Source organism: Acanthochromis polyacanthus, chromosome 17 (assembly GCF_021347895.1).
Source record: "Acanthochromis polyacanthus isolate Apoly-LR-REF ecotype Palm Island chromosome 17, KAUST_Apoly_ChrSc, whole genome shotgun sequence".
Taxonomy (NCBI): domain Eukaryota; kingdom Metazoa; phylum Chordata; class Actinopteri; family Pomacentridae; genus Acanthochromis; species Acanthochromis polyacanthus.
Window position 1 is genome coordinate 18,371,456 of NC_067129.1, and position 26,476 is coordinate 18,397,931.

The following is a 26,476-nucleotide window of genomic DNA, read 5'->3' on the forward strand; positions in this document are numbered from 1 at the left end:
AACTCCACTTAATGCTGAGACAAAATCATTGACTGTATATAAAGATGGACAAACCATATACAAAGTCAGTGGTTTCTTGAATAGTAGCTTTGAAGGTCAACGAGGTGGTTTCAGTAATCTCCATCTTTGCGGTGCCTGACACTTCCTAACTCCTCAAAAATAAGCAAAGAGGTAGGGTGTGAGTGGAGGTGAAGTGGGCCATTAAGACATCTCTGGGCCATGGACTGTTGGCTAACAGCAACCACTTGTTACTCAAACTGCATAATCACTATTTGTACCAGTCTGTAAAGTTTCGGCTGTAAAGTTAAGCATTGTAACAAGTAGTTCTATGGAGATGGACTCACTTACGGAGCCAGCCCCAACTGGCCATTCAAAGAAGTGCAGTTTTGGCACTTTGGCACTGAAGTGAGTTTGCCATTTACACAAAACCTAGTTGAAATTTGATGGGATTTTTCTTGCCTGCCCTTTCTTACCCTGTTGGTCTTCAATGTGTGGGTATGGGACTGGGTGTGGTTGACCTACTGTCAGCAATCCCTCAGTTGTTAAGATATTTCATTCTGGATCAAAGTGATGGACTGTTCTTGGCATACCTGGAGTATGCTGTCGTATCTAAAAATGCAAATAGTATAAACATTTCTTCCTCCCAAATTCCTTTATTATTTGGATTCCAAAGAAAAAATAGCATTTTTCAATCTCTTTTCATAATTTATCTTAAGTGTGAGGAGATGGAGTTTGTTTGCACTCTTATCATACCGTGTCTGGTGTTTTTCGTCGACAGGATGTTCAAGAACAGTACTTAGCTGCAGGTCATCTGTGTTTTGGCAACCTTCAGAACTCAGCACACAATCACTGCAGTGTAAAATCCTAGAAAATAGACTTGGAGTCTCAAAATATGCTTCATGTTTAGGAGTGGATAGTGGATGTAATGCAAGCAGCTTTGAGGCAAGTGTAGATGAATAGATTAACTAAAATAGAAGTGTATCTTTTCTGTCATATATAAGTCTGAAAAATGTCTTAGAAATGCATTCTGTGATACTTTTGTTTTCCTTGATACATCATCAGTTTGCATACTTGCTTCTTTCATGCCGTACTAAGCCACAGAATCTTGTCAAGGATTTGGCATGTTTGTATGAAAGCCTTTGTTTAAAAATGCTAATGCAAAGCTAATGAGTACAAAACATTACATTCTGGATAGGACAAGGCAGAGCAAAAGCTTAGCTAACCCAGTTATGTAACCACATACGTAAACAATGCAGCCTCTGGTTCTGAAAAGTCCGACCAAAGTAGAAGTGTCTCAAACATGCATTCTTTCTCATGGCCAGCAGGAGGCAACACCTCTGTTTGCAAAAACAAGCTTGATTGTTGAGAAGTCTATGAGAAAATGACCCAACATCTTACTTGATCGGTCTCCTCGGGAAACATTTGTCTAATGGATTTATGGTCTCAATCACTATTTTCAAGTCTTCTTCAAAACAGCATGATGTTTACTTTATAAATTATAGTCCCATGTAGAGAAAGATAGATGATAAAGCAGGGTATGTTTTACGGTGAGGTTACCTTTTGATTGACAGATCACAACTACATCGGTGTGCATCGTGTCCACGAGTTCTCAGTCGGATCTCACCTCGTTCATTGGGTCGGGTTTCCTAAGACCAAGATTACAATAGCCAAATGCCAAAATTGAGATATCAAAATGCTAGTCCGCAAACCAGTGGGTGACTTCAAGGTGGCTATGCTCATCTTTTACATACAGTCTATGTGCGCAACACAACCTGAATGAAGAGCATAAGGCTCACCAATTTGTAAAAGGAACAGTCCACAGAAACTGTGTGGAGAGCAGGTGGGGTGGTTTTGGTGTCAGAAGTTAGTTTTGAGCTTTCAAGAGGTGTTATGATCCTAATTCAGCATAACATCTGCGATGGGAGGTGCCCAACTGATAACCCCAAGGACATACCAGCTTTTATCTACCACTTCTCTCCTCTACCAAGCTTGATTTTTGCATCACTCTCTTACCTTGTGTATAAATACATACCAGCTTACATTTAGTAATTGTATTTTTGGTGAATCCTAAAGAAGTCGCTTGGAGTGAGACATTCTTAGAATCTGCAGTAAGTGTCAAGTAGTAAAATGCCAAACAGAGTGATGGAACACTTGAGAGACCTCCAGAAACTCAAAATCAATATTTATATCGAATGCACAGCCAATCTCAAAACCCACTTATGTGACCTCATTTTTCTGGCATAAAACGATCTTGTTTCTGTATTCCTGCTTAGCTTTGATTTTCTGTGGCAGCGCTTCATATGTGAAAATACATCACAATTTCAAAACCTGCAGTATTACCATACATTTGTGCAGACTGAACACAAAAATACTTTGAATCCATTTCTGAACTCTTTGTGTTTACTGAGAATATTCTTGGAGGGATGATGAGAATTTGTTGTAGCAAGATTAGCTCCTAAATATGGAGTCATTCTTTGAGCCCCGACATTTCATCTCCATTCCTAATCCATGCAATGAAAGGTCATCCTAAAATGACATAGGTCTATTTCATTCCATTTCAGTGAAATGAGGGATAAAGATTGTGAAACAGGGGGGGGGAAAGATTAAGAAATAAACATCAGAGATCATCCCTGGCTTGTATTAATCAGACTTAAACAACACTGTTGCATCTCAGTGTGTAGTCCTCTAGGCACATCCACTAACTTTAAGCATTGGGAAGTTCAGAGGCAATTTTTAGTGGCACAGTTAAGTGCTTTGGTGGCAATTTCCCCAAGTAATAAGACATATCCATTACAGTGCATTGAAAATAAATGGTTATGGTAACACTGGAGTTTACAACCCATAATTCATAGTAACACACATGTAATTTGTTTAAGTATCAACAATGCAACAGCTTTCTCCATCCAGACTATGGGCATTAGGTCCTGGCTGGGGGAATGAAACTCGGCACAGATGAGAGATCCTGTTTCCTGCTGGGCTTTTCTTACCTATGAATCTCACACCAATAGTAACAATATTTTCTACTTCACTCACTTCTTCAACCAGTTTATACTATGAGGAGAATTGTCATTTCTATATCATTGGGTGTGAAAATATAACTTTTAGAAACCAAAGTATAAAAAAAAATCACAGAAAAACTTTGGGGATTTTTAGGACACTTGTGAAAACCCAGCTTCACTTTTTTTTTAAATTATGAAGTCTCCTCCTGTCTTCCTCCACATGGGCAGGTGCATCACCCATCACAGCAGTGGCTGCCAGTTTTGAAGGGGATCACACAGGAGAGAGTAAAGGGAGTTACTGTGGTGATGGTTGAAACAGCAGGGGTGACAGCGGGCTTTAATAGCAAGAACACAGAGGCCTTCCAAAAATCTGCATTCATCACAGGAACTTTCCTTACTCTGAAAAAGACAAGTTTAATCTTCCAGACTTACCTGCTAAGGCTTCAACTCAGGCATCAGTGTAGATAAAGACAATGAGAAAAGATCACGTCCAAGTACAAAGAGAATGTAGAAGAGCTGGGTTCGTTTTCCTGTTTGTTAATTCTAACGGTTTACTGACACACATAACTTTCCAAAAGTTGCACCATTATTGCAGTTTTTAGGTCAAAAGACTGAGAATACAATGCAACAAATCTACATCTAGTGACAATTGTACACTGAGGCAACAATGATTGTTAAGTTAAAACAAAAATATATGAACTCATACTGCAGAAGACCTACAAAGTAATTGTCAAAACTGTCAAAATACACTGGAAATTCGCTGTAGTATCTGCTTGTACCACGAGGTGGATCTTTCTGTTTAGTACGACAAAATGACCAGCACTTGCTGAATGGTTGTAAGGGTCATACATAAACTAAATGGAAGGAACCTCCATGCTGTCTGCTGTTGTACTTTCCATGAGTGCACAAGGGTCCATGTGACATAAATTTAAAAAAATGTTTTCCAAGTACAAGACAGCCTGCACAGAAACCTCAATGGACGTGGGCATGCATCCCAGTCTTTGTGTCTTCTACAAAGGCAGAAGTGCTCACACTCTGCAGTCGTGTGCATGCACAGAATACAAAGATCTCGACCCTCTGTAAGGAACAAAGTCCTCCAAGCAGACTCCTAGTGAACAAGAAAGTAGTATATAATAAGAACAACTATACATCCGTGGTGTTCGCAGCTGTCTATGTCTTCAAGGGAGCACAACCATGGCTAAGTAAGAAAAAAGTCATGACCTGCCAAACTCTGCTTACTGTGGCACTTGTGTTCATTAACACTGCAGCATAAATTTGGGAAAAAAATTCTCTGAGTTGTTGTGCAGTGTCTGTCCAGTTTAACTAGCTACCTAAGACTTGCACTAATTAGTGCAAGTCTTAGGTAGCTAGTTAAACTGGATGCTAGTTTAGCATTAATGCTAAACTAGCATGTTGAACAGAAGCAGGTATGAGGTTAACACAGGCCAGGAGCTGAGTGGCAGACAGCACAGTGCTGGAGCTGCTAACAGTTCCTCCATTCAGTTCCAGAAAGTAAACCCACAACTGTAAAACAAGTGAAACTCCCCTGCTTTGAACGGAAATACTTTCTAGTGTAGGCAGCAAATACTGAAAGATTTCCTGGACTGATAAAGGTGATGACAATATATTTGCAAACATCTGGTCTAGCTAAGCAGCTGTTTTCAGCAGCTGAACTACGGTTAAATATAGTGAACCAGTCACTATATGGTGTATTGGTTTTTTTATAAGGGAAAAATCGGCCAGACTTAATTTTTTTGTTATGTATGTAGGTATGTCTTATACATCAAGTCTGATCTATGTTATATCCTACAGTGAAGCCAGGGAGTTGCTGTATTTAATACTTTGGACTGTGAATCACAGCAAAGCAGCAGACAGGAGCAGGTGCACAGCAAATTTAAATCAATGTACTGTTTTGTGTTAACTACTACTTTGTATTTACTATAATTATTGCTTCTTAAACAGTGGATAAATAAACAGTAAATGGTGGGAGGCTGTTCTCACTGTTAATGGTACATGTTATGTGCTTTGGTTCTATTGATTTCTTCATGTTTGGTACCTTTTGGTTGTCTTGAATGTGTTACCTAGTTAGTTTAAACGTACTTAGTAATAGTGTGGGTATAATGGCAACCACATAGGTACCATCAAACCGTCTGCTACAACCATGCTAGTGACACTAGTGTCAGAATGCACTTTTAAAACATCAAGTCAGGGGATCACCACTGTCTGATGTTTCGATGACCATTCAGTACAAAAACACATGGAAATCTATCCAATACTTAAAATGTGAGATATTTCAATCTAGAACAAAATAAAGGACTAACATACAGAACAACTGACAGACCAATACTGGCATCCCAAGAGCCATGACATTAGCATAAAGACATACCAAAAAAAAAAGAAAATTAATCCCGATATAATACATTTAACTACACTTCAAAAGTCCCTAACACTGTCTCCAAATATCAGACACATCATGAATTCTAAAATTACTTTAGTGTTAGTTTTAAACCTAAAAAAAATTGATGGTAAATGTAAGGAAATACAATCCTCAATACAAACAAGATTTTTTTGTAAAAACTGACTAGTAAAAGATTACTGTTTTCAGCATAGTTTTCTACATAGCAAACACACATAAAATATTCAGCCATTTTAAAATAGATAGATTTCTGCAATCATTCACGACAGTTACAGCTGTTTAAAAACCAATCATCTGCTGGGCACTGCAGTAAATACCAACTCAGGAGCTGTTGTCTTCAAGAAAAAAAGAGAGAACCTGCATCTCTCAAACACAGTAATTTTCACGATTAAAACCTCATTAGCAGAGTCTGATCTGAACAGGGCTAAATAAAGAATGAAACCGAGAGTGATATGTGCTGCTCAAAGCTAATGAGCAACTCACCCGAGGGTCATGGACACTGGAAATATTATTTCTGTATGCAAGAAGCAGGCCTCAGATTCCACATGGTCGCATAATGGAGGGGGATTAACGAAGAATACCTCCTGTCATCTGTGGACAGCATGATGAGCTGAGAGGGGATTGAAGGAGAGAGAGTGATGAAGAGAGGAGGGAGAAAAAGACAGAACTAGGCCAATTGTTTTGATGTGCTTAACTCTTTCTGGCATTGTGTGTGTGTGTGTGTGTGCGCGCATCGGTGTGTTTACATAAACACGGCTGCATGTCCAAACTTCAGTATTTCCAAATCATATCACCGCACATTCGACAAACATATTCAAGCAGCAACCATACCATACATGTATTATAGCCTGGTGTGAAGTTGAATAAGTAATTGTTGATTAATTTATCATTTTTAATAGGTTATTGTACATGTGATTAATTGTGTTTATCTATAGATGACTATTTTATAAAGGTTAGACTTCAATTTAAATTTGTCAAGCCCAAGGTGACCTTTAGAAAAAGTAAAAAACAACAACAACTTGGTATTCATTACAATATTACATATGCCAGACAAGGTTAATAGTTTATGTAATTTGTTGGTAATTAACTGTAATTACTGATTGATTGGCAAACTGATTCATCAACTAACTGTTTTGGAGCAGCTCAAAGAACAAACGACGAGTGAAAATGTCTTGCACAGTGAGGAATTCTTAATTTAGTTGCTTCAAAGGAGTGTGATGACCATAAAATTTACTCTCAAGCTGTTTATGTGATGACAGATGAAATAAAAATGGATGCTTTACTTAAATAAATGTTCCAAAACGATAGACAAATAAATAATAACTTGCTATTAGGCACAGTACTTGAGGAAACATATTAACAGTTACATGAAATTGAACAATTGCTGGTCTTTCCATTAGTCGCGTGGAAAAAGAAACTATATTTTTCACAGCTTCAGATCCATAGAGTTAGAATTGTGAGTTTCAGAGTAGGTGTCAATGATTAGCACCTCCTTAGGGAATAAAGGTCGAATCTTTGACCTCTGGGGTCAAGTGAAGTCTCAACAACTAAAGAGTTCTCTTGGGCATTTGGAAAAAAAGGATGCTGATGAGTCTGGCAAGGGATATAAAAAGGTCCTCCAAATTATTTGAAATAAATCGCTACACTGTGAAAAAAAATCATCTACAAACGACTGCCAATTTGTCCAGGACAGATCGCCCAAGCAAATTCAGCCCAAGGGCAGACCGTTTGATGCAAAAAGAAGTCTCCAAAAAAAGCCAAAATTTCATCACAGGATGTACATGTAACTCCTGATGTCAAAGTGCATCTACAATCAGAAAGAGTTTACAGACAATTTGACATTCATGGGAGGCGTGCCAGCAAAAAGCCTTTGCTGTCCAAAAAGAACATTAGGGCAAAAGTACATTTTGCCAGTGAACATTCAGACAAAGAGCAGGCTTTTTGGAATGCAATCTGGATGGGTAAATCAAAGATAGAGTTATTTGGCCACAGTAACAGTGGACATGTTTGATGCAGACCAAAGACAGCTTTTGAGAAGGAGAACCTCATACTAACTGGGAATAGTGGTTAAACTGTGATGGTTTGGGGTTTGCTTTACTCCTCATTGACTTGACAGCTTGCAGTCATTGATTCAACTTCAAGAGTGCTTGAAGATAATACGAGTCCATCTGTCCGAAAGTTGAAGCTATACTGGAAATGGTCCTCTCAACAGGATAATGATCGTAAGCATACAAGCAAATCTACCAAGGAGTGGTTCAAAAAGAATAAATAGAACTGAACGGATTGGTATTGCCAAGTCAAACCGCAGATTTGAATGAGAAATATTGTGGGGAGATTTGAAACAGGCATTTACATGCATTCAAGTATCCTGAAAATGAAGGATATTTACATGGAAAAGTGGTGAAAAATTGGAAAGCCGGTTACAGAGACTGATTGACAATTGTACAAAATGTCTACTAGAAGTTATTTCGACTCAAAGGAGAAATTGTAGCTTCTGAGGCAGGATGTGTGCTTACTTTTGTCATAGAATGATATTAAATTTATTGGTAGTTCTGTTGATAAGATGACAAATCAGATTTTTACTGTGGTCTTCTGTAGACAATGTATCAAAGAAAAGATATCTTATTGTCCAAATGTGTGAAATAAGCCAATGAAATTAGCCAATAATACCTATATATTAAATGACTCTAGTTATATCTCACCATAATGATGGACTGAAAAACAATCTTCACCATTTAATCAATGTAGCTTATCTAGAGAATATCGTAAGTCTTTATTAAGTATGAGAGATATTTTCAACAACGGAAAATCACCAGTACTATACTAATTTTTCAAACTGTTTTATTATTAATTCACGATTAATTTTCTCAAGCATCTCCATTAGCATTTTTTACAACAATGAATAATAATTCTATTATAGATTTTTTTAAATGATCAATTTTTTTAATCAAATGGTCAGGAATAATGGGAAATGCTTGACTTCTCTCAAATCTGGTAACGCAGACCACTCATGCCCACTGTAATGCAAAGTTACCTCCAAAGCCAAACTTTGAGGAGAACCAGCAAAAAATGTAGGAGCACCACTGAAACTGACATGCATCGCAACATACGGCAATTTTTGCCATCGATCGGTCCCTGTTCTGCTACAACGTTTAGGCTGGTGGTATGTGTCAAAATAAAAGCCCCATGAATGTTAGGACCCAAGGTCTGCTAGCAGAACATTGCGCTGTAACGAGATGATCAATCAAAACTGTGTCATTTGTGCTCTCTGTGATGTTCCTGGACCAACGTCGGGGCTGAAATGTGGAAAATGCCTTGGTCCTGTGTGCAGACAAAGCATTTTTTTTTTACATATATAACATTATTTTTCACAAAGGAAGGTTTATGAAGGTCCTTTTTACGTGACGTGAGTTATGTTTGGGCAGCACGATAATGTAAGACAGGGGCTTAAAGCAAGTGTCTCACAGCAAAAGCGTGACAACCCTTCTTGCTGATGTGCTTTATGAGTGTTATATGTATAATGGGTTTGCTTTTTAACACCTGCTGATTACTCATCTGAACTGTCCTTATAAGAAATCTGCGACTGTAATGGCACATAATCTCTTCTTGAGTAAAATGAATTGATAGTTTGCTTTATTGACAACAAAGGGTCAAGGAAGAAGGAGAGTACTTACAGACTGGACAAGGGTAGATGACATCCTGCACAGAACTGTTCCCATGCTGCTTTGCTTCGATGCCAAGAGCCTCACGTTAGCTCTCCACTCTAATCACTGTCAACCTCGCTCACACATACTAATTCTTGCTCCCTACCTAATCACACTAATTTCTTGTTTTTAAAATTTTGTAAATGCTCCAACATTTTCAAGACAATAAGGGCAAAAGTATCCCTCAAATATTTTGTAAAGTTTCTACAATTACACTGGGTAACATGGAATTAAGTAAAACGTGGGAACGATTACTCTGGGAAAACATTTCAATCAAGCCCTTCAAAAGAGGATATACCCGTAATACCCCAGGCTACCATGTAAATTGATGTGCATGCAGGGATTGCGGGATGAATTGCTTTTACTAAAACATCTGCATTTAATCCCCTTCTGTGTATTATTCAGATGATGAGAATTCATATATGGACACATGATAGAATACTGTTATTGCTATTTTTAAAAATTTCATTTCGATTTATGCTGTATTTTGTTTCCTCCACTAAACCAACAAGGTTTCAATAATGGCACTACGGCTGAGGGAATCTGCACAGTAAATTGTGAATGTCATCAGAAGTAGGTTGAAAAGTGAGGCAGGTGTGAACAAATTATATCGGAGCAAGACAAAAGACTAGAATTAATATGGTAATAAATTGAATATAACAAATGGGGGCAAGACAGAGTCCTGACATAATGGGTGTTTAGTTGTTAGTTGGGCTGTGTTCATGCAGGTGATAGCTCTTAGGAAGAAATGAAAAGTGGCTTTAGTCTTAATGAGTCTACTTACTTTTTGGCACGAAATTTCATTATAATGATGGAAACATTCCTTAACCTTCAGACTGCCTAATGTCCCCAGAATCCCCACTTAGCTTTCTTTTGGTGTAACTTGGCGTGCATTTGTGACTGGAAAAAGTAAAAAGGAGGACAACCTTTTGGCAATGTGCGTAATGCGATGTCCATTAGGAGATTGATTCTTAACCCAAAGTAAGAAGACGAGTGAGTGGCCGAGGATGGTTGGAGAATGCAAAGGGATCATTAGAAAAGGAGAGAAATATCGTTCCCATTTTTCACGTCAATACAAACTGCATTATCTCATCTGCGGGTCCCTCCCCTCTGCCCTCGTCCCTCCGCAGAGACCAAACATCTGCTGTCACCTGTCAATCAAGTCCTGACAGACGGTGACCTTGCACTGCATTGTTAGAAACGATTTGAATCGACCTTGCATTTTCAAGTTGCCTCTGCTGCTGGTTTCCCCGACAATTGGCTTGTAAAAGAGGTGCCATGGCAAATAAAATTGGATTGATTGGCGCTCAGATAAGTAGATTTATTGGGTTCTCGTCTGAGGGGCTGGACTGGAGATGTTCATATTGGTGTTATATTCAGTTGTCCTACAAATTTAGTGATGAGCTTTTCACATTAAGACCCTGATTTATCAAGCTAATGAATTAATCAGCGTACTTCGACAAGGATGCTAAACCCATTTCCAGTTCAGACATAATCATATCACAACCATCCGCATTATATGCACTCAAAAGAGTGCAGGGTTTTTATTTCATTTATACAAATAAATGTAAATGTATTAATAGACCTGCTTCCTATTCTATTCCTGCAAACATGCCGTGTGTCTTTAATCAGGTTGTCTTTGTTTTGCGGAATGAAAGTGGTAAGCATAAACCTTGTTTTTGCCGCAACTCAACGAGATGACAAATGCTTGACTGCAGGGCATTGTCATTTACCAGCAGCTGCTTTTTTGTGGAAAAGTATGTCAGCATGATTTGTGCTCTATACTGATACTTGGTGAAGTTTGTTTTGTCCCAAAAATCTCCATTTTCAGCCCTATAATTTGTACCTAAATGGATGTAGAACAAATGAGTTGTACTGCATGTACATGCTATAGTATAGATGCATGTTTGTTGTTTTTGTATGGGTTGTTTTGTAGGTGGGCTGAGGGAGAGCAGGAGTGTGTGTGTGTGTGTGTGTGTGTGTGTGTGTGTGTGTGTGTGTGTGTGTGTGTGTGTGTGTGTGTGTGTGTGTGTGTGTGTGTGTATGTGTGTGTGTGTGTGTGTGTGAGAGTGTTGGCAGGGTTAGCTGTCTAACTCAATCTGTCCAAGCTCATGTTTCTGTCAGGGTTAGTGTAAGCCAGCAGTCAGCGATGTCAGACACTAAATGCCAGTTTTAGGGGAACAAAGTCATTTTATTAGTTTCTTTTTTTTCCCCTTCCAACATCCATTTCATATGTAAAGCTCAGGGAAACAAATCAAAGAGAGAACATGAAGGTTACTACTGTGTGAGCGGGTGTCACGGAAGAATGCTAACTAGAGACACACAATTATACAGCCGGGAAGACTCTACTACAAAATATGCTGATTTGCTGGGTGTTTGGTGTTTGGTGTGTGTGTGTGTGTGTGTGTGTGTGGATGTGTGGGTGCATGTGACAGGAAGGTAGCACATGGTGATGCTGTTCCTCTTGAGGAGATAGAGAACTGTCACAATCTGCACCTCAAGCACTCTCTCCTTCTCCCTCCCCTCTCCTCGCCCCCCCCCCCACCACCACCACCACCACCACCACCACCCCCATCCCGCACTGCCTCTCTGTTTCAGTAGGGCAGTCAAAATGATTGAGGCTTTTTTAGGGAGACGTTTCTGTAAAATAACAAAATTGCAGCCTCTGTGAAGTGGCTGTTACCCGTCTCTCCCCCACGTTTCCCTTCCTTTTCCTAGCCAAGCTCATTCTCACACATCACAGCCTCTATCTCCCCCCTCCCTCACTCCTTTTTTTTTGCTCTCTCCCCCTTCTCTCTCTCCCTCTCTCTCTCTCTCTCTCTCTCTCTCATGAATGTCACCTCTACTGATGGTGGCTGCTGGAATTCACACACACATACTCTCACAACCACTCGCTGACTTTGGATGGGAGGAGGCGGAGGAGGAGGAGGAGGAGGAGGGGGAGGAGGGAGAAGAGGAGGAGGAGGGTGTGGGGGTTCGGGGAGGACTGTGGGAAAGGAGCGTGCCATTGGAGGCAGAAGAGGAATCTCTGTCTGTCTGTGTCCATGTCTCCGCTCTGTTCCCGGCTTCATTCCGACAAAGACCGTCAATGTCCCGCCTGCTGTTCTACCTCTGGATTTAAGTCGGCTGGATTACCGCTCGGACTCTCAGCTCATTATTCCACGCTGCCACGTTTAAATGGGAGGCAAAGTTGGACCTCCGTGGACTGCACAAATGGTGACAAACAGTTTGATTTTTCTTGTGCTTTTAAGAGCTTCCTAGCATTCAAAATGACCTCACTTTACTTCAGTAAAAGTGTTTTTATATGTAAAATAATTTGAGCTCCTTCTCTTTGGTATTGTCTATTTAACGTAGGTTAGTTAATTTTTCAGCATAATATCTAGAACTTGGCCGCTAAGGCATATTTTGGAGTGAAATATGAGTGGGGAAGAGGGGTAGAGATATGTCTCCATCTTTACCTTTTCCAAAGTCATTCATTGGTTTTAGTTTACATCTGAAAATGTGACTATGACACTTTTTTGTGCGTTCTGCTAGTGTCAGATTTTTGTTTTTTGGTCAGCGTGGAGGCTTTACGTTGGACTGCAGGTGAACTTGCATCTCTTCCAGTTCTTGCCTCTCCAAGGGAACCCTCAAACTAAACTCTTCCCTGTTAACCCACTTAGACGCTTGATCTCCCCTGTGGGGGCTTCTCTAAAACGTCCGTCCTACTCTAGTTTTTAAGGGAAGCAAAAGTCAAACCAGCAAAGGGGGTACTAGGCAGAAAGACACCCCCCTCCCAAAGGTGAGAGGGGGGGAAGATGGCAGCTCTCGCCAGCTCTCTCATTAGACAGAAACGGGCGGTCAAGGACGACCAAGCCAACCGACCGGTAGCCAACAAGCGCAAGCCCTGTCCTAAGAGCAACAAGTCCCTGTGCCAGAAACAGATCCTGGTTCTGATCTCTAAAGTGCGACTATGCGGGGGTCGAAAAGGTCGAAACGACAAAAGACCAGGTGAGTCACTGCTATCGTTTTCATCTTTTCTGCTTGCTCTTTTTCCTGCTCTTATTTTGGGATATTTTGTCAAGAACCAAACCTGAATTCCTAGTTTATGTAAAAAATTTAAATTGGAGCAAATGATATCTTATATTTAATTAAAGAGGATTATTCTACAACATAAAATTGAATAATTCAGCTTGTAGTCATAATGTCCAGCTTTCAGAATCAGTGCATTTTACTTCAGTATAGAGTCAATTTCTCTACTTTCAATTTGAAAGAGTCCCACGGGTTTATTTAGTCGATCAAAAAGCTGTTGAGTGCTTTTTCATGTTACTCTGTTCTCTTTTATCTCCTGTGCAAACAACAGGGTATTTGAAACAGCAGATTAACACTGTATCAAAATACATTTCCATTAGAACCAAGACATCACCCAGCACGGCACCTGCTTTTTATCCAGAAATACCATTTATGATTCACAGCTAAAACCTATCAAATTAATATTTGCTGCCATCGTAGCTCATTAAAACTAATATTGTCATGCTAGCAGGTCTTTTTCAGAGCAGATGCCTCCTGCAGCTTCACCTGTTTGATGCACTGACCACTGCTAGCCAATGCACTCATCTTTGCATGGTAAAAACAGCATAAATTGCAGTGTCAATGAAAAAGTAAAATGACTTGTCACACACACAGTGGAGCTTTTGTATACCCAAATATACAATATGGGAGACCTGTATCAAGAATAAACTGTGAAATTAGTTAAAAGCCATCATCACAGTTTCCTGTGCTGCTTTGTCAGATTCTCTGATGTACTTGCTCTTTGAAAACACAACTTCAAGTATGAGGTTCTGAATGAAGATTTATGTGATGTGGTGCCAAAATGCCTTTATCTCTCACCATCTCGCCAATGGAACAGAAAAGCATGCAAGAAAATTGTGTATTAAATTAAATTATTTGTAAATTATACAATGTCTTGCTGCATTTTAACATTTAATAGAAAGCTTTTAACATTTTTTTTTCATATTTGCTTTTTTCTAAATGCATCATCGCATTAATTAAGAAGCAAGAACAAAATAATTTCTTCATCTGTTTTTGACATTCTCTTTTCTCCTTTGGCGTGAGTGTTAGACTGCTAAATTTAATTCATTACTGAGGAATGTTTTGCCTTTTTCATGCACAATTAGTAAGAGTGGTATGCCTAAGTTAAAATATGCATATTAAAGAAATGTCGCTGAACAAACATCCTTCATAAAGAGGCCACATACTTTCATGGCTGATTAGGGAAGAAACTGTGAATTTAGAGTGAGTGTGTGTGTCCCCCCCCCCCCCGGAGTTTCAGACTGCATCTAAGCAGATTGAGCATGAGAATGATGAGCGATGAGCAGAGCTTCGTGCTTGATGAGGACTTTCATTTCAGTCTGCACCCCTCTGTTCACATATGTTTCCCATGCTTCAAACAGCAGTGCAATTCAGAAAATCTGAAGTACACCAAAAGACTGATGTGCTGTAGATATAACACAGTGCAGTGCTTATTGAGTACGTGTGTTTAGTCTTACATCCTCTTCAGTGGAATTTATGGTATCGTCTGATAATACAAATTCTCTGAACTGGCTCAAAACATTTAAATCCTTCTGTCATTAAAAGTGAAATGGCTTTCTGCCAGTCACATCTATTTCAGGGGTATATAAACCACCATGTCTGTACTGCTTACACAACAATTTTTTCGACAGCAAATGTGACGTAACAATGACAACAAACTATAACTGTAGCTGCATTTCCTAGAAAAAACTGTATTATGATCATTATTTTGGATCTCTTCCTTATAGCCGAGACAATCCCTGCTTTTTATGAAACTGGCAGTAAGTTGTTTACATAATGCTACCAGATGTTCAGCGCTGCAGTGGCAGGGAGGTTGATTATGGACATGAATGAAGAGGCTCAAGTGACAGTTGTTACCACTATGGCTTCATGAACATGTCACCAGTTTCCTCACATATCCCATTCGCTGTTTGAGCTAAATGGTCTGTATAATGCTGTTTGATGTTTACAATACTAGAGGAACATTTAAATTCCACTAGTTGTAAATGTCTTTGTTGTGTAGAGAAAGAAAGAGCTTTGTAAAGTATGTTCTAGTGCTTGTTCATGTTCTCAAATTTTCAATAAGAGCTTCATATTTATGCCTCAAGATGAAATTAAAGCACAAACTATAGAAGGGTAAATAAGAGGAAGAATAACGTGAGTTTACAGCCATGCCAGTGGCTCTGTTAGGCTAATTCTAGCATGACAATATGCTTTATAATGATGCTGGCATGCTTTCAATTAGTAGACATAGTGGTCACTTGTGTATCCGCTTTATCAACCTAATTTACCATGTTAGCATGCTAATATTTGCTAATTGGGAAATACAAATTACATGTGAGGCTGATGGGAATATCATTAGTTTTGTATATATTTGCTCATAAACCAAAGTATTGGAAAAACTGAAACTGGAGCTGTTGGTAACTGATCAAAGTAAGCGGAATCACCATCTAATCATCTAATAGCGTTGGACCAAATTGGTGGACAGACCAACAGGCTTGATAGCATGTCCTCAATCTTGCATTACAAACACACCTCTAATTAAGTCTGTTACTTATTAACTGTTAATCGCTTAATTGTGGTTACTAATTTAACCAAATAAAAATATATTAACCAATAGGGCAGAAGACAGCAAGCAGGCATGTCAGGAAATGTATTGTAGATGTACTATAGGACCACTTTCCCCTTGTTTAATAAGATGGAGTTACAGGTGTGTTTGCTGACAGTCTGTGAAAACAAACAACTACCTGCTGTCTAACAGAGACAGTCTTGTTGATGAACTCTGCAGCATCAAGGTATCTGGTACCTATCCAGTTTAGCTAGCTACCTACGGGTCATGTTAATGGAAAAGTAGAATTTTTAAAGAACAGTATAAGTCAGGAACTGGGTGTCTGTTAGCAGAGAGCTAGCTAACCCTGCTAACATTCAGGAGCATCAGGACTCGGAACTGATTACATGCTTCTAATAGCAACCAAACAAAAGTGATGAATTGATGGAGTGATGATGAGTCGGTGACGCTCTTCTCTGAGTACATTTACATTTTTGAGGCGGAAGTAAATACTGACAGATTTACTGGACTGAGAAGTTGCTATAACAGCATTTGTGGACATCTGTTCTAGTTGAGCAGTTGCTTACAGCAGTTGGACTGCGTTTGCTACAGTGAACAAGTCACTATTTTGTAGATCATGTATGAGTATTATTTTGATATAAAACATTCAGACTCAAGTCTGTTGTGAAAAGATTATTAACACTAGAGGTCACTTCATGTGAACGATTTCAGCTTGCTGGCTTATTTTGCCAGGCCAACTGTTGAATTATTAATGAAGTAATTTTGCGATTTAATGTGTAATTCAAATAACCTGATGTTTCCTTTGTTCCTCATTCTCTTCATGTAACTGACCCATGTAAAAATGCAAGAAAATGTAAAAATAATACAAAAAAAGAAGAGTGATATGAAACTTGCAAGTCACATGACATGGACACAGCACAGCAGAAAAGAATGGGCCAAAAAAAATGTCAACATCGTACAATTTTATAGGATTTATGCAAAATTAATATATTTTACACTGGGAGCTGGCGTAGCTATTACAAATTTTAGTGTTACACTGCGTTGTTATAGTCAATAACATTTTATGTATTCACAATTAAACTAAGTCCTGGATTGCTTAGAAACTGATTTAAATAATAAGGTTAATTTCAGTAATCGATGACAAGAATATAAGACATAACCAGTAAACTCAGTCAGTTATGAATCTACTGTAGCCTTATTCGGACTTTTTAACATGCAATAAAGGGTTTTCGCTGGAGGATAAGTCTGGGGATCATTAATGTCAATAATGAGTCATCCTGTGGAGACCGCAAACTTTCAGGTCTAAAAAGCGAAGCCAGTACAGAAGTGCCTTAATTCTACACTCTAACAGCCAGCAGGAGGCGAATCCTCCAGCTGCAAAAACAAGTCTCACTGAATAAACATCTATAAGAACATGACCCTATGTCCTGCTTGATCTGTTACCTCAGTGAGCATTTTACAAAAAGTTTATGGTCTCATTCTTTAGTTCTGAATCTCCTTCAGTACAGCATGGTGTTCATTTTGTAAATTATCAACCTACTGACAGTGAAAGAGATGATAAAGCAGGGCATGTTTAAGGGCAGCATGACTGACCACCATATCACCGTGCATAGGGTCCTTTGATTCTCAGTCAGATCTACCCCTCACTTATCATGACCAGTTTTAAAAGAGCAAAAAGGTGACAGCAAAATGTGAAAATGAAAGGTTTAAAACGGTAGTCTGCAAACCAATAAAGGATGTCATGGTGGCTATGGCGACGGCTTTTACACAGCTAAAAAGCTAAAAAGGCTTTTACACAACCTGCTGGATTTAGTGGTAATGTTGCAACTGACAGGGGAAAAAAATAAAACCTGATACATCTTTTAAAGAAAAGTAAAACAAAAGCGGTTTCAAATTGATGGGAAAGAAAATCCCTTGACCTTTATACAGTGCCGTGTGAAAGACAGAGATTTTGAGAAGATATATAATGTATACGTGCTTTCTGAATTCTGTGGTTTTGAAAATGGCTTAAAGATTAGGGATTAATATTCCACATGTACGCCACATGCATTCCATGTGCTTATCTTTTGTAACATGTACATCGCCATTGGTTAATACCAGGAAATACATTTAGACATCTGTCCAACACAGCCATCACAGGAGTCTGTAAATTCTCTGCCAGCTGTGTTTTTTAAAAGGAGGAGAGTTTCAGATGTCATATTAGCATCACACGAGCACACATAAGCTATATTTATTACTCTCACATAAAGCAGCCGGCTACAACAACGATAGGGGACGGACATAAACCCCGTTGTCTGTACATGCCCGTGGCACAAATTGCAGACAAGATTCGCCCATGACACACCACCGCATTTACCCGATTTTACCTGCCTCTGTCCTCTTCATCACCCTTTTCTACATAACCTGTGCAGTTCCTTACTCTATAAGAGACCCTTTCAAGTGGGGGTTCTCCGACTGTCAGTAATCTGCACTGCTGCCCTCGTTTCAGATCAATTCAACTCATTAATGTATAGTGATTAATCAATAATCCTCCTCTTAGTTTGTTCAAGGTGGAATCTGACTTGAAAAGGGAGGGATATCGAACTGCCTGCCCCTGTGTATCACCTTTAGTGCCTTTCTCTAAGTTAGATCATGTGAGCACAGTCCAAGCATACTCACGTGTGTACATTGAAGTAAAACGTGCAAAAAAAAAAAAAAAAAAAAAAAAAAACCACAGAGAAACACCGCAGATGTTCACGTTCCAAATTAGCGCGAGAAACATTAAAGCAACTATTTCGACTTTGGTAGGGGCAAAATGTTCCTAGACTTTACAGAAGAATTACCATAAAAATACAAATACCCATTAAAAATAGCAACACTATCAGCTGAGTCATTAGAAAGTAATGCATGCAAATATAGTGCAGAGCTAGACATCTTGTAGCATTGAGTGTGCTGTTTGGCATGGAAGTACAATAGTATGTTGTAAGAGTAAGCATCCGAGGGGCCAGTCGACGGTTGGAGCACAAATGTAGGCCCCGGCTGGCGGGCAGCAGACCGGGTTACAAGGAGAGATCCAGCAAAGGATAGCATTAAGCTGACCCCAAGAGATCAGGGCCGCAAACTCGCTTACTCAACAACACCTGATCAGACAATGCAGTGTTAGGTAGCTTCTCATCAGAACTTTACTGACTGTGACAGGGGTCAGAGAGAGAGAGAGAGAGACAAAGAGGGAGGGGAAGTCTGCGGAGGTAAACACAAGCTTATAGAGAAAAGTGACGGTATTACTGATATCAGAGAAAACTGTATCAAAAGGTGGAGGTGGACGGCAATGATGGGGGTGGACACAGATAAAGAGGTAATCAAAAACACAGGAAGAGAAGTAGAGAGAGATACCAGTGGAGATTACAGGGAAGGTGAGTGGGACTGCAAAGAGGTGTGAATCAACCCGTCATAGAGGCAGCATGTGGAGAAGAAGATGAGATGGGAAACCGTGGGGCTGGATATTAAGTGTCACTGCAAAACAGCTTCCTTCAGTTATCCTCTTGTTTATTAATCTGTCTACAAAGTAGGTGGACCTTAATTGAATGTTTAACGTTGTCCTTCCCTTTTAATAAATGCTGACATTTTCTAGTTAGTGGAAGTCGGGTGAGTGGGTCAAGTCTGGTGTGCTGCTTACAGAGGCTTAAATAAACAATGCTGTCAAGTGGAAATAATAGTCCTTTTTAAACAGAGAACCTGCTTTACTGCCATTAAAGAGACCCCACATAATGCTTGCTTCACTTGTTTGCACTGAACCAATTAGGTTCACCATGATGCCACAGTGTCTGATTTTAGATGTAACATAAGAGCATGGGCTTCTTAGTCAGACATGGACCAAACATATCAAAAATGTGAATACCTGAAGCAAGGTGTTTCTTTCAAAACAATAATGGCAGGTCAACTGAGTGTTGAAGTGCCTTTGCTAGCCACTTACGAGAGCAGCGTTATTTGCAGGTTAGTTGTCGACTGCTTCTTAAGAGATTTTTAACCTGCGACAGGTAAGTCAAACACATAGCATGTTAAAAAAAGTGTCATATCCCTGTCCTGCCATGAAAAGAGCAGTGTTTGTGCAGCGTTCTGCTTCCACTCTCTGCAGGCATAGTGGGTGTGACAATCACTTTTTGCCTCTTATGTGATCACCACAATTTCATTGGTGACAAAAACATCCAAGATGATCCACAGATTGTTCATAGAGCAGACACATTAAAGGAAATGCGGCACTGTTTCGCTTAAACAACCGACCCTCAGGGCCAAACCTACGGACACCAAAGTTGGTCAGTAAAAGCTATTTTAGCTATGCAGACCAACAGAGTCGATCTGATATGAAGCTATATAAACATGCCATAATACAATAACTTATTCCATTTCTTTCATGGAGTATTTTCACATTCTTCACTGCCTTGCATTGACGTAGGTAAAATGTTTTAGGTTTTTTTTTTTTATTTAAAAAAAAATACATTATTTTTTTCCCAGTCTTTCATTATTACATGAAGTACTTAGCAATTTTCTGTGTAGCTATCGAAGTGTAAGGATAGGTATAGTGTCAAGGTCATAAATTTGGGTCCATTTAAGCTCTGCTACCAGCTCAATAACAAAACAACAATGACAACCCTTTCCATTTCTGTGTTTCATACAAAACTTCAAGGCAGACTAACAGTACAACATGCCTTCCTCGAACAGGCTGTATAAAAGAGGCTTATGCTTATATGCTGCTAAACTGTTATGCCAGTTGCAGTTGGTGTATTTTTGACAGCAAGAAATGTTACATTCTCGTGCCACACGGATTATCTGAAGAGTTGGTTTAGGAAATAAAGGACTGTGGCATTAGAGACCCTGGTTCACAAACTGACTCCCTTGTGTGATTGGGTTAAAGGTCCTAAAAACATTTTTTTTTGTTGCGAACAATGGAGTTTTGAACAATTAAACAGCTGTGCAAACTAGCAGGACATAAATCTAATTTCTAGGAGACACAATGACAAACTGTTGCAAAGCTATAAAAAGCACTCTAAGCGTGCTGAAGACGTTAAGAAATCTGTCTCTCAGCAAGCCCAGTCAGTCAAGTAAAAGCTTCAGTAAAAGCGCTTACCAAACACAGACAAAAGAACTTAATTCTGGTTTCTGGTCAGACAGCTAATCTGATTCACTCTTATCAGAATTGAAGTAACAAGACCAGAGTTCATCAAAATCAGAGACGATTTCGAACAACAACATCTGGATGGCACAAACAGAAGATTAGTGGTTGATTGCTGTTGATGTCATCCGACCAAAGTTTGAGGATTTTCAGCTTTGAATAACCTTAGCTTTACGCAAGGGGATCTAAAATTAGTGGTACCAAATGGTGTTTACGAGGATGGGATGCGGCTGTACACATGTAGAAGTAGACGATATAGTTCATTAAATTTTGTCTAACATGAAGCACATGTGTTTGACCTTTAATCTTTGAGAGTGTATTAAGGAAAACCAACTCGCTGCACATTCTGAGATCTCGATATGTATTTATTAGCATTTTGAAGGTTGATCTGAAGTCTGAGCAAGTAAAATCAGTGGACATGAGGGGATCAGGTTCTTTTATTTGTGTGAGTATTACTGCAGTCAGAGTGTAGATGTTAGCTGGGGTAAACATATTCAGCTGCAGAGAGCCTGTTGATAATGGCCTTAAGTCTCATTCAAAGTGAGGGGGGTGGAGGGATGTGTGCACAAAGAGCACCCTTTTGTTTCCTGTCCTCCTGGAGATATCACCTTAACCTCCCACACATAACTCCTAAATTGAATCCGTGGGTGCTTTGATTAAAGCTGACAAGGGTAGATCGAATTTATCTCTAACAAGAGAAAGACAGTGAGGATGGACGACACCTATAGAGGAAATGATGAGAAGACAAGGAGAGGGAAATGTAATGTGAGAGGAAGAGGGTCATAAATGGGAGACACAGTGAAAGGGAATCAGAGAGCGTGCTGATTGGAAACCTAAAAGATATATTTGCATAAAGCAGTAATTGATAAAATCTAATTGCTACATTTTATGAATTGCTAGAATAAAAGCCCACATGGCCGTGTTCAAACTGGTAGAGTCTGGCTAATTCCTGACGAGGGAGGATATTTATGTCTGCATTTCAAACTCCTCTTGTCATTCATGTACTGTCCAGTCCAAATAAACAGGCACCAGCTTTTCTGTTGTCACATAACGCTCTTCATGAGAACGTGAGGACCAGTAAACCTTCAACTTGCTGTGAGGTTTCTACAGCATTTGTAAGTGTTGTTTGGTAGGCAAGAGTGACAAAAGCAGCTCAGCCACAAACATGGAAAACTGCTATAGAACACAGTCCATCTTAAGAGAAAACACATAAGATGCTGTTCAGCGCCAAGACTTGTTACATTTGTTTGCTTCTCTCTTGCTCTCTGAGCTCACATATACTGTATTTTAACACAGCAAAATTAAAAGCAGTTTTCATTTACACATTCTTCTGTTTCTGTTGTGAGACAAAAGAGGAAGTATTAAATTGTTCTCCTAATTTTGGAACTACATTATCTGGCAAACTCACCATATACATGAGTTGGGCCAACTGCTGTGCTGTGAATTCAATAGTTGTTGTTTTTTTTTTGTTTACAGAATTTTAACCTACTACCCAAGTCACAGAATAATTATACATCTTTCTTGTGTAATTGTTTCCTGATTTTTCTCTCTTTCTTTATCTGTATCTATACAGATAAAGCTAGATTTGTAAGTATTTTTACTATGTTGGAGTTGCCAGTTTAACCCTACAGTTTCTGACTATATTTTGTAGGTCTAAATCTTTGTTTATATTTCAAACTCTGCTGAATTTTTCAGTAATGTTCAGCTGGTCAAAATAAAATTAACTTAGAGCAACAGTCATTTTTTCAGAGGAAAACGGCTAGATTGATTGATTAATCAATAAAGCAGTCTATGGATTACTCTACTAAAAAACAGTGATTAGTGGCAGCCCCAGCTCTCTCCATTTAGTGAATACCTGCCCTAGGTTCACTCTTTTATCTCAGTTTCTGTTCACCTTTTTTTCCTCTTTACTCTTTTACTTACAGACACAATTTCATGGCATACAATTCATTCTTTTTTCTGCTAATCAAGCCTTCATTTTTCCAAGAGATTTCAGACCCAGTGGCTGACGGAAATGCAAAGTGAAAGCCGGGCTTACAGGGAACCAAAGGATATGTGGATACTATTACTATTCCACAGCTTTTGCACTGCGCTATCAACATTTACTTCATAATGTTAAAGCAAATCTTGTCATTTGCCATTTTAAGACAAAATCCAAACATAGAGATGCAGCGTTTGGTCACACTGCCTCCAACTAAGAAGAAAAAAAAAACAACAGCCCACTTCAGGAAATGTTAGATGATTTCTAAAATACCACGTAGGTTATTAACATATTCCCAATGCTATGCACAGAATCCACAACTGGCTCAGACAAATGCATTACAACCAGCAAAACACATAGCTCATATTTTCAATCAGAATATTGCATGTGCTTTCTATTTAAACAAACACATGGGTTTTCTTATTTTGCAATTATTGCCCCTGAGACGACATCGAAGGGGAATTTTGCACCATTTCCTGAGTGGTTGAGAAGATACAGTTCAGGAATTTGCTCCTGAATGAAACAAAGAACAGTGAAGACAAAAGAAGAATATTAACACCTTAAGTTATGCTAAGTCATGACATTTCTGTGGAGGAAAAAACATAGTATTTATTTTGTTTTCGTCGCCTTTTTAAATGATTTTCCTGTAGTCCTACAGTGTTTAGTGAAGCATCTAGTTTGTGCATTCCTCAATGGCATGCACAGATATACAGTACATTCATTTGTTTACGAATATTTACGTGCCTGTGTGCTTGTGTTTATATCTGTATCTGTACGTTTCTATTCAAACGCAGCTATATATGCATCGAAACTGTGTCAGCTAAACTTAATCTCACACAATGTCGGGCTGAAAATCTACAATGGATTCCCTCCTCCAGTGAGAAGCTGCCCTTAAGCGCCTCTGCTCATAGTTTTCTTCTTCTTCTGTGTGGGAAAAGCGCAGCGTGTACGGACTACATCGAAGTGCTTCTGCAAGTAAATCAATGCAAGTTCCAAATCTAAATCTTTTCTTGTCCATCACCATGTTGCGTAGCTTTGTTGTGTGTTCACTGGTGTGATCATCACACATTCTGACAGAGGTCTGGACCCCTGTGGGAGTGCAGAGGATGTTTGTCTTTGTTTGTTCTGCATATATTAAAGTGCCTATTTGTGTTCTTGCTGTAGGGTCCATGGGAGAAAAGGATAGGTGAGGTGCGAGGCTCGGCGGTCGTGCTCCCCTGCTTCTGTGTTTTTCTGTGTAGCTCATGTGAAGGCAGAATTGAGCAAAAGGATTTCCAACTGAAGAAATTGAATTTGGTGCTGTAATGTGGCAGATAAAGCTGTGAGTCCGCGGTAGGGTGCTGCCCCATGTCACTCTAAATCCCCTGAGCTGAGCACATTAACTGTCACTGATATGTTCCTGTCACGACGGTAATGAAGCACATACATGAATATTGAATGTGTCAGGGAAGCAGTGCGATTCTTATTTGCTCCCGCTCATATTTGACATGCTCTTGTCAGCACCATTAATAAGCACCTATGACTCTGCCTCACTCCTGTGAACTGCTGCCACTGTCACGTGAAATGATTTATGAAGCCTTGAATTCAAATTAAGAGGCCAGTGTTGAAGTTGCAGGTGATGCGATACACCTCATTCATTCCCAGTCTTTCTTTAACCTCGCCCCTGTCCTGCCATCCCTCTTCAACACCCTCTACAAGATCCTTTCTCAATATTTCTTCCCCCATCTCCTCTCCTTCCCTCTCACGCTTGTCACATTGTGCATCTTCGTATCGCTCCATCACTGCCCTCTCATGCTCTTGCTGTCCTTCCCTCTTTTATTTCTGGACAAATGTCGCACATTCCTCGGTCTTGCCTCCGAGTTGTGAGCTAGCTTTTGTGACTGCATTCCTCCCTTGCTCATCTTCTTCTCTCCCCCTCTATCTTCCCACAAGGTTGATAATTACTAGCAGCACTGTAGAGCTCATGGCCCAGTTTAGAAAAGGAAAAAAAAAAGGAGGAACTGTGTTCTCCTTTTATTAGAGGCAAAATCAAACACTACACAAGAGACAGACTCCTTTTTTGGAATGTGTGGTGCAGTTCCAAACACTACATGCATGCATACGTACATATAGAGAAGGGAGGGAGAGTATAGAGTGAGCAGCTTAAAGTGAAAAAGAGGCTGATGAGAAGGAATGGTAGAGACAGGGAGTCCTGAACATACCAGCCAAGGAAAACCCCTGTTGTTTGGTTGGGTCAAAGCAGAAGCAGAAGAAATGCCCTTGGCTGCTCAGTGAAGCAGGCCCCAGTAATTACCTCCAACCTTATCAAGAGGAGCTCGGCTGCAGGGAGATCGGCCAGCGACATACTGAGCTCAAATCAAGCCAGATAAATACATTAGTGTAATGATAACCAACACCGAGCCATACACTATGCTGATTAGCGATAAACCTCAACCACTGCTTATTTTTCAGAGCAATTACATAGCAGCGAATGGTTTAAGTGTCCTTGATGGCATCTGCGATGCATGAAGTGATTACCTTGGGTTCTTATGTGCACTGACCTCATTTATACAGAGACACACATAATTGCTGTGTGAATGGTTGTACTGTAGGGCTAGGCTCCATTCTCCCCCAGGTGATTTTCAAAATTATTACCAGCGATGAATGTAAATTGATGAGGGGCATCCCTGTGTAAGCCTCGCAGCGGTTTCTGCAGGGATTAGAGGCAAACTCAATTTAATAAGCAAAATGCTCTCATGACTATGATCTCACATGCTTTTCCAAAACTTAGCACTTACTTAATAATCACTTCATCTCTGTGTCTGTAAACCATAAATTTAATGTCGTTACATTTATTCCCAACAGAAATAGAACTAGACAAAATAACAGTCGGCTCATAAAATCATCGTATTTGTGCAGCAAATGTGGGCCAAGGGTTGTATTTACATTTGCACGCATGCATTTTTGAGCATTTGCTAATTGTCAGTGTCGGATGAAAGAGTGTAAGACTTACAGTACAGTGCATATACAGGATCTATTAAAGTCACATCCCATGAGGCACTGTTTCTACACACTCACTTTCCTGCTTGTCAACTGCAAGTCATATTTCCCCTCGTGTGGAGAGGTCACTTGGAAATGGGCCTGCTGATGAGTCAACATGTTTGTCGCGTGCGCTGACAACATCTGTGTGCTGATGTACATAAACAGACAGGGAGCTCCCTCTGACCCACACTCTACTGACCTGGATCAGCAAATGTTTTCTGTCACTCAAGCCCACACGTGTCCCAGGAGTGATGAATGTAGTCTCTCACACACACACACACACCTCCTCTCCACGGGAAATACCCAGGACAGTGGAGGCTGCACGTTGTGTTTCTGGCATATTTAGTTAAAGCTCTGCAAAGCAGACGTAGGTGTGTTCACCCTGAAAGATAAGGTGCTGTCCCTGCTGTTCTTGTAACTACAGAACAGGGCTGCACCTCCACCCTGGAGAACTCACAGCATAAAGGATACATACGGGAAGATTTATGACCATTATGAGCAGTTCCCATTGGCTCAAGAGAGACGTTTTTGTAAATAAGTCATCACTTTCGATTACAGAAAATCTGAGAAAATTTGGCACGAGTTAG

The 26,476-nt window shown here is 39.7% G+C and overlaps 1 protein-coding gene across 1 annotated transcript in view; it reads left to right on the top strand.

Annotated features, from left to right (window-relative positions):
• The first annotated feature begins 12,074 nt into the window (after window positions 1-12,074).
• fgf11b (fibroblast growth factor 11b) overlaps window positions 12,075-26,476 on the top strand; it is a 40,278-nt gene continuing 25,876 nt past the window's right edge. The window contains exon 1 of the mRNA XM_022210152.2: window positions 12,075-13,109. Coding sequence (XP_022065844.1) covers window positions 12,917-13,109 — 193 coding nt within the window. The 5' untranslated portion in view covers window positions 12,075-12,916. The remainder of the gene's footprint in view (window positions 13,110-26,476) is intronic.